The 14,004-nt window shown below is 36.3% G+C and overlaps 2 protein-coding genes across 2 annotated transcripts in view; one reads left to right on the top strand and one right to left on the bottom strand.

Moving 5' to 3' along the window:
• The window catches only part of GTF2F2 (general transcription factor IIF subunit 2), a 147,446-nt gene that overhangs the window by 65,511 nt on the left and 67,931 nt on the right, over window positions 1–14,004 (bottom strand). The window lies entirely within an intron of this gene.
• KCTD4 (potassium channel tetramerization domain containing 4) lies at window positions 8,042–9,627 on the top strand. The gene has a single exon (XM_072783017.1). It carries the CDS (start codon window positions 8,184–8,186, stop codon window positions 8,961–8,963), a length of 780 nt encoding a protein of 259 aa, XP_072639118.1. The 5' UTR covers window positions 8,042–8,183; the 3' UTR covers window positions 8,964–9,627.

Below are 14,004 nucleotides of genomic sequence, written 5' to 3'. Positions count from 1 at the left end.
GCTGGATAAAACTCAGAAATGAAATACAGCTTTATAAAAAAAACATGAAGTAATGTTGTGCTGTAATAATAAATGAAAAGGGGCAGGAAAATCCTAATACCATAAGTTTATTTTAGTTAGACCTTCATCAAAGGGTGCAATTCAGTTTTGGCTGCTGCACTTGAAATTAGAGATAATTTAAAAACAATAGCAAAAGTGATTAAATGGATAAAAAAAAAAAAAAAACAACAAACAAATCCTTCCAGGAAAGATTAAGTCTCCAACAGAACAGACTTTCACCATAATGCTCTATTATTATTAAATAGTACCAAACACTGTGCTGGATATGATGGGTGATACGAAGGAAGAAAAATACAAACTCTTACACTTAGAAAGACTGCAATATATAGTTGAGGAATAAAATATTAATGAAATACTTACAGATGATTCAAGGGCACATATTTTTAAATCAACTAAAATGATTCAAGTTTCATTAATTTCAGCTTCAGTAACTCCTGTTGTCTTCACTATGTTTAATTGGTAATAGTAGTATGCCATATACTAGTTCATTTTTTTTTTTTTAAGATCTTATGTATTTATTCATGAGAGACACAGAAAGAAAGGCAAAGGCAAAGACACAGGCAGAGGGAGAAGCAGGCTCCCTGTAGGGAGCCCGATGCGGGACTCAATCCCCAGGACTCTGGGATCACGACCCAGACACTCAACAACTGAGCCCCCAAGGCATCCCTATTAGTTCAGTTCTTTATGAATTTCAAGATACTTTACTAGTTAAGTAAGTATCCTCACAACTACAGGCTAGAAATTATGTCCCCATCATTAAGAATTCCTCTGGGATAAGTTCCCTTTCCTGAACTCATCCATTTCCTTAATATGGTGGTTCTTCAACTCTGTTTGATCATTAGAATTACCTGGGGAGCTTTTTATGAACTACTAGGCCCAAAGCCTATTCTAACTGGCTTGTGAGGACAAGAGATGGTGGTATTTTTATGTTAGTAGATAATTCTAATATGCAGTACTCAGTGTTTAAATCTGCTGCCCTAATATTGTTCCTCACCCCCAGGCCCCCTTTCTTCTTTTTCTTGTATCTCTACTAATCTTATTTTCTGGTGATATGAAGGTAGTAGCTTACAAAACAGCTCAAATATTTCATCAACTCTAAGACAGCATCAACCATAATATACATTATTTTATATGCCACTAAGACTTAACACTGCTATGATTTTAAGACCTACTCTGATTTCAGAAATGCTGGTTGTGAAAAAATGTGCAACATGAAAGAGTTCTCCATCCCTAATTTACGATCACTATACTCTCTAAGAAACTGCACTTGCTCAAATGAACCATCATATCCGATAGGCCTGCTGTTCAGGTCCCCTTCTCTTTCCTCCACACCATCTAATCAATAAAGACACAAGAGAATCTAAAGAGGATAACAGAAGGAATAGTGAGTGGTAGGGGACAGCATTTAGGAGCAGAGAATTTTTTGGTCATAGACTGCTTTTTCTTTTTTTACAGATTTATTTATTTATTTATTTATTTATTTATTTATTTGAGAGAGAGAGCATGCACAAGCAGGGGGAAAGGGTAGAGAAAGAGAGACAGAATCTTCAGCAGACTCCCCACTGAGCGAGGAGCATGATGTGGGGCTCCATCTCTTGATCATGAGATCATGACCTGAATCGAAATCAAGAGTCGAATGTTTAACTGACTGAGCCACCCAAGTGCCTCTGGTCACTGATTTCATAATAATATTACCTTTACAAGTTTTCAAAGTAATGTCCCTCATTTTGAGATTGTAGAGATTTTAAAAATATCTTCTTCCTAAAGAGAAGGCAAAACTGCATTTTGCCAAATAGCACTATGAAAATGAGTTCTATACAATAATATAATTTCAATGTTCATTTGATGGCTCATGAAAGTGCTTTGCTCATCTGGTTACAATAGAATTTTCCAGTGAATAATAATGCATAGGCTACACTTCAAAAAAGATAAAATTCATTTTAAAAAACTTAAATGACTTCTGCTTATGTAATTATAAAACACTGCTTTCCCTGAAATACCCATCTTCCATATTTAAAATACGAATTAATATGATTTGTAAATTGTTTTTAGAGTCATCTCCATAATTAATAAAAAGCAAAGAAATGTGGAATGGAATTTTGCTTCAAGTTCTCATTTAATCTGTCATTTTTATTTGTGCTCCTTTTAATACATAGTGCTTTATTCTTTTCTATAATTCTCAAATGAGTTTTGCCAATATGGGAAAGATTCCCAGGCTTCTCTCAAGACTCAGTTCAAGCTTTCAATACAAAACATTCACAAATTTATTCATCTGACTAGAATTACCCATCCATATCACCTTCCTGCCAGAGGTTTATCCAGTGAGCCCTAGAAGGATTCATGCACTCTGCTTAGTTGGTTAGATACTGTGGCCAATCAACTCCATAAGGTAGGAGAGGTAGCATTTGTGTTAATACAATCCCAGTGCCAGACGACATCTAATGCAGATGACTTTATATTTCAAAACTAAACTTTCGGCATCAGAACAGAATTAGATTAACATGGAAAAATTCTTGATTCTTAAAGTGTTAATACATTACAGTAAAAATTTTTTTAATTTTCAATTAACTTTTTTTTTAAACACAGAGACTAAAGTAAAATGGTCATAGCTGAATATCAAAATAAATGTTTCTCCTATTAAATGCTATTTATAGGAGGCTAGGAAGAAGAGGTAAGGCACACATGAAAAAAGAGAAGCTTAGCTTATGAAAGCCATAGTTCAAGGCAAGAAGGCATCAGAGGACATGAAAGTAAGACGGCCAAGGGATTGCCAGATTTCGGAACATGAACAGATAAAGCTATCATCATGGAGTCAGGTAGCTGGGCATCAAATTCAAGTGGGACAGAAAGACACAGATCAATAAGCTTGAAAAAAATATGGGGAAATCTAAGGCAGAGACAGAGTGCCAGATTTAATAAGAAATTGACAGCAGTTGCACTAACTATAGTTACTTTTACTTTCTTTCTGAGGTAATGGGAACTAAATTTTTTTAAAAGGCAGAAAACACAGAGGTAAAATCAACCAAAAAGATCTGGTATAGGTGGAGACAGAAGCACAATGTTATTTTATTTTATTTTTTTAAAGATTTTACTTATTTATGAGAGAAAGAGAGAACATAAGTGGGGGGAAGAGCAGAGGGAGAGGGAGAAGCAGACTCCCTTGCTGAGCAGGGAACCCCATGCAGGGCTCAATCCTAAGACTCAGAGATCATGACCTGAGCCAAAGGCAGGTGCTTAACTGACTGAGCCACCTAGGCACCCCCAATGTCCTTACTTTATTTTTTTTAAAGATTTTATTTATTCATTCATGAGAGGTACAGAGAGAGAGAGAGAGAGAGATAGACATAGACAGAGAAGCAGGCTCCTCGTGGGGAACCGGATGCGGAACTTGATCCCCGGACCCGGGATCACGCCCTGAGACGAAGGCAGACACTCAACCACTGAGCCACCCAGGCGTCCTAAGCAATGTTTTTTTTTTTTAAATATATTTTTTTTCAATTTTTATTTATTTATGATAGTCACAGAGAGAGAGAGAGAGAGGCAGAGACACAGGCCGAGGGAGAAGCAGGCTCCATGCACCGGGAGCCCGATGTGGGATTCGATCCTGGGTCTCCAGGATCGCGCCCTGGGCCAAAGGCAGGCGCCAAACCGCTGCGCCACCCAGGGATCCCCCTAAGCAATGTTCTTATTTTAAAGGCAGCTCCTAAGACTTTCCTTAAAAAGGAGTATTTGAATTTCATGGAGGAGAGATATATTGAGCTTGGGGGGTGGGGGGGATTATAAAATTTTGTATCTTCCAACCAAGAAAGATACCTTCTTGGTGAGGTTCTACTTCCTTCCATGGCATATAAATGGAGCAAGCATATATTATGATGACATCCTGTGTCAATCATGGCAATGACAATGACCTCATTTTCCACCAGGAGCTGGTAGATAAGATGGAAACTCCTCCCACTGGCCTGGAATAAGTCCTGTCTAAAGCAGGTAGTGAAGGATTAGCATCATCATATTAGTGGAAGGTTTTGCTAGAATATAATTAGGCACTGGGCCTAACGGATATACTTACACCAAAAACCTAATAGTGGTACTGTTTAAATCTCAAAGTTGGCTAAAGTTCTCTTTTATATGTGTGATTACTGATGTTTAAGATAGAGATGCTGTAACTCTAATAAAGGTCTGGGATACTAAGTAGAAAACAGGGCCCCTAGCTTTAAAAACAAAACAAAACACACCAACCTTCTGCCTACAAAGGAGACAAAAATCCTCAAGTCTAGTGATCAAGTGGATCTAAGGATGCTAATTTTTGACATGTGGGTTAAGCCTTTTGTTAAAACCATTGAACTGATTAAGTGCAGTCTGTAACTACAGTTTATATCTGCAGCAAGGTGGAGAAAGATAATCATACCATGTTTCGCTTGGCATAGGTAATTAAGCACCATTTTTATAATTTTAGAGCTGTGTGGACCTGATTGACAATATCCAGGACAAGCTTTCCCCACCCTCCACCCACCCAAGCAGGCAAATACAAACCTAGAATAGAATAGAAAAAAGAAAACAGCCTAGCTTTCTCGTAAGGGGCAGGTGTTCCACAATAGGTAGCAATGATCAACAACCCCCTGCAACTTCTGTCAGATGCAATCATATTACTTTAAAGGGGATAATGTGGAAAAACAAGGATAAAATGCGGCCTACTGGGAGCCATTTTTCTTTTTTAAGACTGCAAGTTGGAGGCAGAGGGACACAAAAGAAAAGTGCTATGGATTCATATCAACTTCTAGTCAACACTAAGACAAAGCCTTTGTTACACTATTGTTGCCAGGCCACAGGGGGCAAACAAATCATACATGTCAGGTGTGCAGAAGCCAAGAACACCAGAGTGAAGCCTAGAGTAAAAAAAGGTGCGATCGAGGGTCAGAGGCCACACTGGGGAGGTTCAGAGTCTGTCAAGGAAGCCAGCAGAAACAAAGAACATGCATCAATGGTCTTAAAGACCAGGCAGCAGAAGCCAGAAGTGAGTTAGCAAATTTAAGGCAGCTCTGGAGTAATTACTGAAGAGGCAGCAGTCCAACCTGCAGTAGCCCTGCCTTACCTTCCCATCCTGGGAAAGCCCATCTTCTAGCAGCACTAGCTTTATTTCCCCACGAAGGCATCCACAAATGGGCCAAACAGGGTGTAAGGAAGAAGGTCTAGTATTACACCGTATTCTACTACATCACTTGATTTAAACATACAAACCTCCAGTTCCACCACTATACTACAGTCATATGTTCTATTGATTCTGACATTCCATAAAGTTCATTTAAAGAGGATAAGATCGGGATGCCTGGGTGGCTCAGTGATTGAGCATCTGCCTTTGGCTCAGGGTGTGATCCAGGATTGAGTTCCACATCGGGCTCCTTGCAGGGAGCCTGCTTCTCCTTCAGCCTGTGTCTCTGCCTCTCTCTCTCTCACTCTGTCTCTCATGAATGAATGAATGGATGAATGAATGAATGAATAAATAAATATCTTTTTTAAAAAATAAAGACAAGATCTATCAATGACACTTTTATGCCTTTGTTGATTCTGCTTATAACATGATACAGTGACTATAAACATATGAATCCCATGCATTTCCAAAGCCATACCAAAAAAATATATTTGATAGCTCTTAAAAAGTCAGATCCACAGAAAAAGACTTGATTCTAAAACAACAAAATCAACACACACATGAAATCGTTAAAATATAAGCATCAACTCTTCTTAAAAGGGATCCCTGGGGATCCCTGGGTGGCGCAGCGGTTTGGCGCCTGCCTTTGGCCCAGGGCGCGATCCTGGAGACCCAGGATCGAATCCCACATCGGGCTCCCGGTGCATGGAGCCTGCTTCTCCCTCTGCCTGTGTCTCTGCCTCTCTCTCTCTCTCTCTCTCTGTGACTATCATAAATAAAAAATAAAAAAAAAAAAAAATAAATAAAAAAATAAATAAATAAATAAAAGGGATCCCTGGGTGGCGCAGCGGTTTGGCGCCTGCCTTTGGCCCAGGGTGTGATCCTGGAGACCCGGGATCGAATCCCACATCGGGCTCCTGGTGCATGGAGCCTGCTTCTCTCTCTGCCTGTGTCTCTGTCTCTCTCTCTGTGTGTGTAACTATCATAAATAAATAAAAAGATTTAAAAAAAAAAAAAACTCTTCTTAAAAGATGCAGGACTGAGAGAAAGGTTTAGTTCAAGTGTGGGCTTACCTCTAATAAGCTGCAAAGTTCTAGATAAAACACTAAATAAAAACTCTCTACAATGCTGGGCACCTGGGTGGCTCAGTGGTTGAGCATCTGCCTTTGGTTCAGGGCATGATCCCGGCGTCCTGGGATCGAGTTCTGCATCGGGCTCCCCTCAGGGAACCTGCTTCTCCCTCTGCCTGTGTCTCTGCCCCTCTCTCTGTGTCTCTCATGAATAAATAAATAAAATCTTAAAAAAAAAAACTCTCTAGAATGTAATTTTATTTTTGGTAAAATGAGGAGGTTGAATTTTATGGTTTCTAAGCAAAAACTCAGCTCTAAAAATGTTTATGCATTAGATTTCTAATCTTTTGACAATCTCAGTGATTAATGTTACCTGTCATAATTAAGGATATAATTCTTTATATCTGAAGAAAACCTAACATTGTTTAGAGAAAATACAAGATAAGCATTTTAAGAAGACTCCACTCCAATACTTCCACTAACATACAGTTGAGTAATTTAAAAATACCTTTAATATAATAGAAGTCAATTTAATATTAAATCTAATTCTGAGAATAATGTAGTTCCTCAGAAAAATTTAGCAGATAGACCAGTCAAATAATAGTGTACTGGGGAGAATGTTCACATTTCTTACCACTGGGCCTTTAAACTCTAGAAATTAAAGCTTAGATCTCTGAAATGCTTTGGAAGGCAAGTTACAAGGGAAGGAGGAAAAAAAAAAAAAAAACAAACAAAAGAAAGGGGAAAAACACCAGATTCAACACTGTGCCAGTTCCCAAGTTAAGAAAAGAAAAGAAAAGAAAAGAAAAGAAAAGAAAAGAAAAGAAAAGAAAAGAAAAGAAAAGAAAAGAAAAGAAAGCTGTCTGGCCCTTATGAGCACGGGGGGGGGGGGGGGGGAACGACCCAATAACAATTTAAAAAACAGTGAAATTTACCATGACACTATTTTATAGCAATTATTCTTAATCTTTTATCTTTGGAAACACATGTATGCGTGTGTGAATGCGCACGCGCGCACACAGTTATAGTATTTTCTACAGCAGCCCAAGTCTTTGTTCAGCACTGGTGCAGGTTTAGGGTAAAACAAGCTTATGAATTTTCCATAGGAAATCTTTACCAAAATGAAATGTAAATGACTACTGAGAAGCCTGTATATTTGATGTTTTACCTTTAGGATAAAAAATAAAATAATAGAACCTTTTGTTAAAGGGCATTAAGAAAATTTCTTCTCACATGTTAAAAATCCCTAAATCAGAATCATACGCAAACTCAATTAAATTCAAGTGCAATGTCACAAATAACAGATTTAAACATTCTCATGTGGGTCTCTAAAAGGACTACACCACTGTGAAATGTGTGACTTTTTATAGGAGAAAAGATTCGATCCACCTACATCCTCTTTAGGTCCTGCTTATGATTTATTTTTTAAAAAATGGTATTAATTCAATATACATTACTCTCTAAAAGCTAACAATATTATTCAATATTAAGCCTGCCTGATTGAGCAATAACCTAAAAGACATTTAGAAATGGAGACACACTCAAACTTAGCTGGAGAATTAAACATTTGTAATTGCTTAACTGCTAAGAGGAAATTCAATTTATTTTGTGTAACTTTTATTACTTAAAAGGCTATACATGAAAATCTTTAAACAACGAATTCCTTCCCCGACACAGTTAAATGCAAATTATCCTCTTTTTTTTTCCCCATCTTACTCCAGAAAGCTCCCGCACACATAGCTGATACGCCACCTACTGCAAAACCGAGCTGACGGAGCAGGCGATGCTGCCAGCATTTCCATTCCATCACCAGGCTGGGGCTGAATAAAGGCGTGCTTGTGTGGTAGTGTTTCTTTTTTAAAAAATCTCAAAGCCAAGAAGAACAGGCTGAAATAGCATTTTCAAAAATGGAGCGTAAAATAAACAGAAGAGAAAAAGAAAAGGAGTATGAAGGGAAACACAACAGCTTGGAAGATGCTGACCAAGGAAAGAACTGCAAATCCACACTGATGACCCTCAACGTTGGTGGATATTTATACATTACTCAAAAACAAACACTGACCAAGTACCCAGACACTTTCCTTGAAGGTATAGTAAATGGAAAAATCCTCTGCCCGTTTGATGCTGATGGTCATTATTTCATAGACAGGGATGGACTCCTCTTCAGGCATGTCCTAAACTTCCTACGAAATGGAGAACTTCTACTGCCTGAAGGGTTTCGAGAAAATCAACTTCTTGCACAAGAAGCAGAATTCTTTCAGCTCAAGGGACTGGCGGAGGAAGTGAAATCCAGGTGGGAAAAAGAACAGCTAACACCCAGAGAGACTACTTTCTTGGAAATAACAGATAACCACGATCGCTCACAAGGACTGAGAATTTTCTGTAATGCTCCTGATTTCATATCAAAAATAAAATCTCGCATTGTTCTGGTGTCCAAAAGCAGGCTGGATGGATTTCCAGAGGAGTTTTCAATATCATCAAATATCATTCAATTTAAATACTTCATAAAGTCTGAAAATGGCACTCGACTTGTACTAAAGGAAGACAACACCTTTGTCTGTACCCTGGAAACTCTGAAGTTTGAGGCTATAATGATGGCCTTAAAGTGTGGTTTTAGACTGCTGACCAGCCTGGATTGTTCCAAAGGGTCAATCGTTCACAGCGATGCACTTCATTTTATCAAGTAATTACTTGTGTCACGAACAAAGGCAACAAGCATGCAGCCAGCAAGCTTCGGAAAACCACAGCATCAAAGGCATCCCAAATAACGTGCGTCGGGCCAGCTCTGTACTCAGAGCCCTGCTGCTAATCAATTACTGTGAGCTAACGGTATGTAAATTCTATCGCTAAAGATGTCCTTCTCAAGGGTGTTCCAGCTGACCAGACTCATATACTTAAAATGAAAACAATGATGTTCTATATATTGTAAATAAAGACTGAATGCTTTTGCTATTTGTTTATTTCTCCTGAAGCTATCTTTCAATCAGAATGTCTTGGGTACTTGCACAATGAACAAGCATGTACATTATCTGTCATTCATTTAAGTAAATGGTAATAAAATATGTTAAGGGGCTGTAAGATTTAATCCTTTCTACAAAACTACAGAGAAACTGAACTGGTAAAAATTAACTACTGAGAGCAAAAAAGATGTGCAGATGTACTAAGACAGAGCTATAGTGAAACCAAATGTAATTGTAAGAAGGTATTAAAGTTATTGATTTAATTTTAACAGCAGGCACCAAAAGCTTATTCACAGTTCCTGTATTTCATGCTAGAATTATAGCTGAATTGACATCTTGCTGAACATTCCTAGAAAACTGCTTGATGACAATAAAAAATAAATAAAAAGCACTATTAGCTTCTTTGCTTGTATTAATAATGATAATAAAAAGTTACATGTGTCACTTTCAAAACAAAGAGTACCACTTGATGATTTCACACAGTATTTATGCATTAATGTAGTCAACTGGCAGGCTATAGTAACCCTGGCTGGTCTTGCAAGTGACAAAAATCAGCAAATTCCTTTCTTTGCAGGCTGAGCTACAACACAGCATGGATAACTTAGCCCTAACATATTATGTGGTATCAAAATAATAAAGGAGTTCATTTTCAGAACCATCCTAAGTATCTATTCATTTTTCAAGCTCAAAAATATTACATGAGCGTCACTAAACATTATTCTTAATGAAGAACTGTATTCTTTTCACTATCTATTTTGATGCTAAATCTCAAATTCACTGAGTTAATTTCTTTAACCTCATGCTAAACAGGAAGTTATTTTTTAATTTTTTGTGTGTGAGTAAACGGATAGAAGTTTATTTTTTTTTTTTTTTAATTTTTTTTATTTATTTATGATAGTCACAGAGAGAGAGAGAGGCAGAGACACAGGCAGAGGGAGAAGCAGGCTCCATGCACTGGGAGCCCGATGTGGGATTCGATCCCGGGTCTCCAGGATCGCGCCCTAGGCCGAAGGCAGGCGCCAAACCGCTGCGCCACCTAGGGATCCCCGGATAGAAGTTTATTAAGTAAAGATACAGAGAAAGCTTCTCAGAGGTGAGTCCTGACAGGGTTGCCCAGGAAGTTATTTTTTTAAATTAAGTTTTATATATGGCTGTCTCAATGAAATAATGCAGAAACTTAGCTCTAAACTGAGTGCATTTTTTTCTTCCCAGAGAATAGCTAAATAATTTCTATGCCTCTCATTTTCTTTAGCTTCTAAGAACAAATTATTTCTTAAATTTGTTCCTTTAAAATTTAACAATTAAGACAGGTAACTAAATCTTAATTTTAACAAACTTCCACAAAAGATTTCTGAAAAATCCTGAGGTTAAATTAGCATATATGTCAAAAATTTGCTTACACATAAAAACTTAGAATTAGTAGCAAAGCTAATATTCATTCCCAGAACTCTGACTTCCACCTACAAAATCAAAAATAATGCGAAAGTTGGCTGTACATACTAAATATTTTTAAATCTATTTTACAAAAAAGTTTTTAAAAATCCATATCATATAAAAAAATAAAAAAATAATATAAAAAATCCATATCAACCACACAATCTTTTATGTATAACAAGAGAAAAAATGTTTCTAATAAAATATCAAATTATCTCTTATGTACTTTAACATGGCTTAATCAGGATTTAAAGGAACTATGAAGATAAAAAATATAAGAAATCTATTTTAAAGCAGTTCACTATAATTGAACTGTTTACATACCTCTCCAGCTTATGAGCTGACTTTTCCTTCGCATTTGGACTTTGGTAATGAAAAAAATGATTTTCTCTACCAAGATTTCATTACAGATAATGAAAATAGCCCTGACATATCTTCTTTCAGGAGGTATCACTGAACAAACCTTAGAAGTAGTCTAAGTTTTTGTATGAATTCACAAAAAGAGAATTTAACTGCCATAACAAATTACTACCGATGAAAGCCACTACTTAAAGGAATCTATCATTCATTTGATGTAGGTCTCTCTAAAAAAAAAAAAAAAAAAAAAAAAAAAATCATTATCTGGATGCATTTAATTCATCTTCGAATGCTTAACAGATCATAATATTCTAAAACAATTTAATAATCTAGAAGGATATTTGACTATGACATTAATTACTCTTGTATAACTTTTTATAAGTGTATCTTTTTAAATTCAGTCAGTTGCACTATTCAGTTAGTTGCATAAATACTGTGTTGTAAGTATATAGAAAATATCATTTTCAATTTTCCCGTTTCTTAGAATATTTAGAAATACTTTCCATTTAAAAAAAACGCAAGGGGCGCCTGGGTGGCTCAGCCAGTTGAGCGTCTGCCGTTAGCTTGGGTCATGATCCCAGGGTCCTGGGTTTGAGCCCCACATCGGGCTCCCTGCTCAGAGGGGAGCCTGCTTCTCCCTTCTCTCTGCTCCTCCCCTCTGCTCATGCTCTCTCTCTCAAATAAATGAATAAAATATTAAAAAAAAAACTCAAGAAATCATATAAAATGTCAATCATAAATCAGAGCGATGTTGTTCACAGACAATGAAGAATTTCTTCCTCAAATTTTCTCATAAAAATTCTCATTTTTCTCATTGCTCCACAGAATAAATCACAAAGTGACTCTATTCTCTTTTTCAAAAGAAAAGTAATAAAAATATTTTACTATACTTGCCATAAGTCAAACATTGCATCCTCTTGTATTTGGAATTATCCCATGCAATGCTTCTAGCACTGTCTTTAAAATATGAAAAATAAAAACACAGCTTATGGTGTACTACATTTCTATAATGTATATGGCTGTGTGCAGAGTAAATGAAACACTTAATGAGACTTTGCAAATAAGAAAAGAAAGATACCTGCCATCCCAGGCTGAAACTAGTACTACTAATGAAGCTTGATATTTTTTTTAAAGAACTTTCATTATAGTTCAATTGCTATTTTAAAGATGATATTAAAAGGTAACGCTTATTGTTTTATTATGTGCCTGATACCACACTACGAACAAACATTTACTCAATTAATCCTCACAATCATCCTAAGAAAGGTACTATCATTCCTTCCTTCTCTTAGGTGAAGAAACAGACTTACAAGGGCTAAGGAACCTAAGATCATACAGTTATTAAGAGGTAAAAGTGGAACCAACACTTGAAACCCAGGTATACTAGCTCCAGAGCCAGCAGGAACTATGTGTCTGCTTTTACCAGCCACTTATATCTCTAACACTTAGAACCTGACATAAAACAGGCATTCATGAAGTATGTGCTGAATACAGAGTACCAAAACACAGGTCTGCCTCACTTGATAAAAATCTCACAATGAAGGTACTCATAAAATGTTGAATGACAAACTGAACTACAGGAAAGCAAATCATATTTTTCATGTCATATTGGGTCATTTAAAGAACATAGGATGAATCATCTCCCAAGAATAAAGGATAGCCTAAATCTACTAGTAAATCTAGATGTTTAAAAAAAAAAAATCTAGATGTTCATATATCAAGTTTGTGGAAAAGAAGGTTAAGTTTTTAGGACTCATACAGTCCACAGAACTGACATATTGCAAAGAAAAAATATGGCACACATGAGCACTAGAACCAGACCTGGATTCAAATTCAATTAATCTCCACTAACTTGCCTATTAGTAAGTGATGTAAGCAAGATTTTTAACTTCTTTGAACTTCAATATCCTCACACAAAATGGAGCTAATGATTAGTTGACAGACCTTTTCTAAGGCTTAAATGAAATTCTAAATTACATGTAAAGTGCCTCACCCACTATAGACCTTCAATAAGCACTGGTTATTATCTCATCCAGGATAAAGATATCTTCAGGACATAACCATGAATATCATGCAGAAAAATGCACACTGACATTATTAATTAGGCTCTCAACTTAGACATGAACAGAATGCAGAACTTTTAACAAATGCATGCTTAATACTTTGGTGAATCTATAAATACAAGAATATACTCTAAATTGTTGTAAGCCAACACAATTTTCATTTGTATCAGTTTAAAAATACATATGATGAGTTTCCTGGGACTTTTATATTCTGTCTTCATGTACAAAATCTACAAGACCAAAACAATCATTGCACACCAGCAGTATAATACCAGTCAGCAATAATATATGTGACAACACAATCTTAGAGATACTTCTATCCAATAAATTCTGGTTAAATGTCTTAAACTGCAATGATGTCAGTCAAGGTTAAAATTAGAGCATCTGAATCATAATTACCCTTGCTAATAGAGCAGAGATGTAATAAGGACTATCCAAAACAGCATGCAACTTAGAAATTATTTGTATCTAGCTCTGAAATATATATGGCTACTTCTGCAGCAAACTGATCTTCCTAATCATATTCTGCTTAAGCTAATATTAAAATTAAGTTGTTTGTTAATAAGCACCAAGGGAGTGGTGATAAAGGAAAGTGTGCTGGACGGAGGGAAATATTTAGGATGAAATTTTAAATTTACCTAAAATGATTTATCAAGAGGTGACTATGTTTCTACTTCTTGACCAAAATACACAATGGTTCAATTCAAGAGTCTCTATCAAACAAAAATCACTGATATAAATCTCATGTTTCCAAAAATGCAAAAGAAAAGTACAATGTTAAGGATATTGTATATAAAATGTGTAAACTCTGGTTTTATTTGGATCACTAGTTATTTCAGAAAAAAATACTGAACTGGATATGAAAGTGAAGCAATTATAATGCACTTCTTTATTAGAGGTCTTTAAAAACTGCT

Source organism: Canis lupus, chromosome 17 (genome assembly GCF_048164855.1).
Source record: "Canis lupus baileyi chromosome 17, mCanLup2.hap1, whole genome shotgun sequence".
In the NCBI taxonomy this organism is placed as follows: domain Eukaryota; kingdom Metazoa; phylum Chordata; class Mammalia; order Carnivora; family Canidae; genus Canis; species Canis lupus.
The sequence above is the reverse complement of the archived record's forward strand: the minus strand, read 5'-3'. Positions and strand labels throughout refer to the sequence as shown.

Excerpts from the sequence above, each read along its gene's own strand:
- KCTD4 (XM_072783017.1), top strand. The coding sequence starts at position 8,184 with ATGGAGCGTAAAATAAACAGAAGAGAAAAAGAAAAGGAGTATGAAGGG.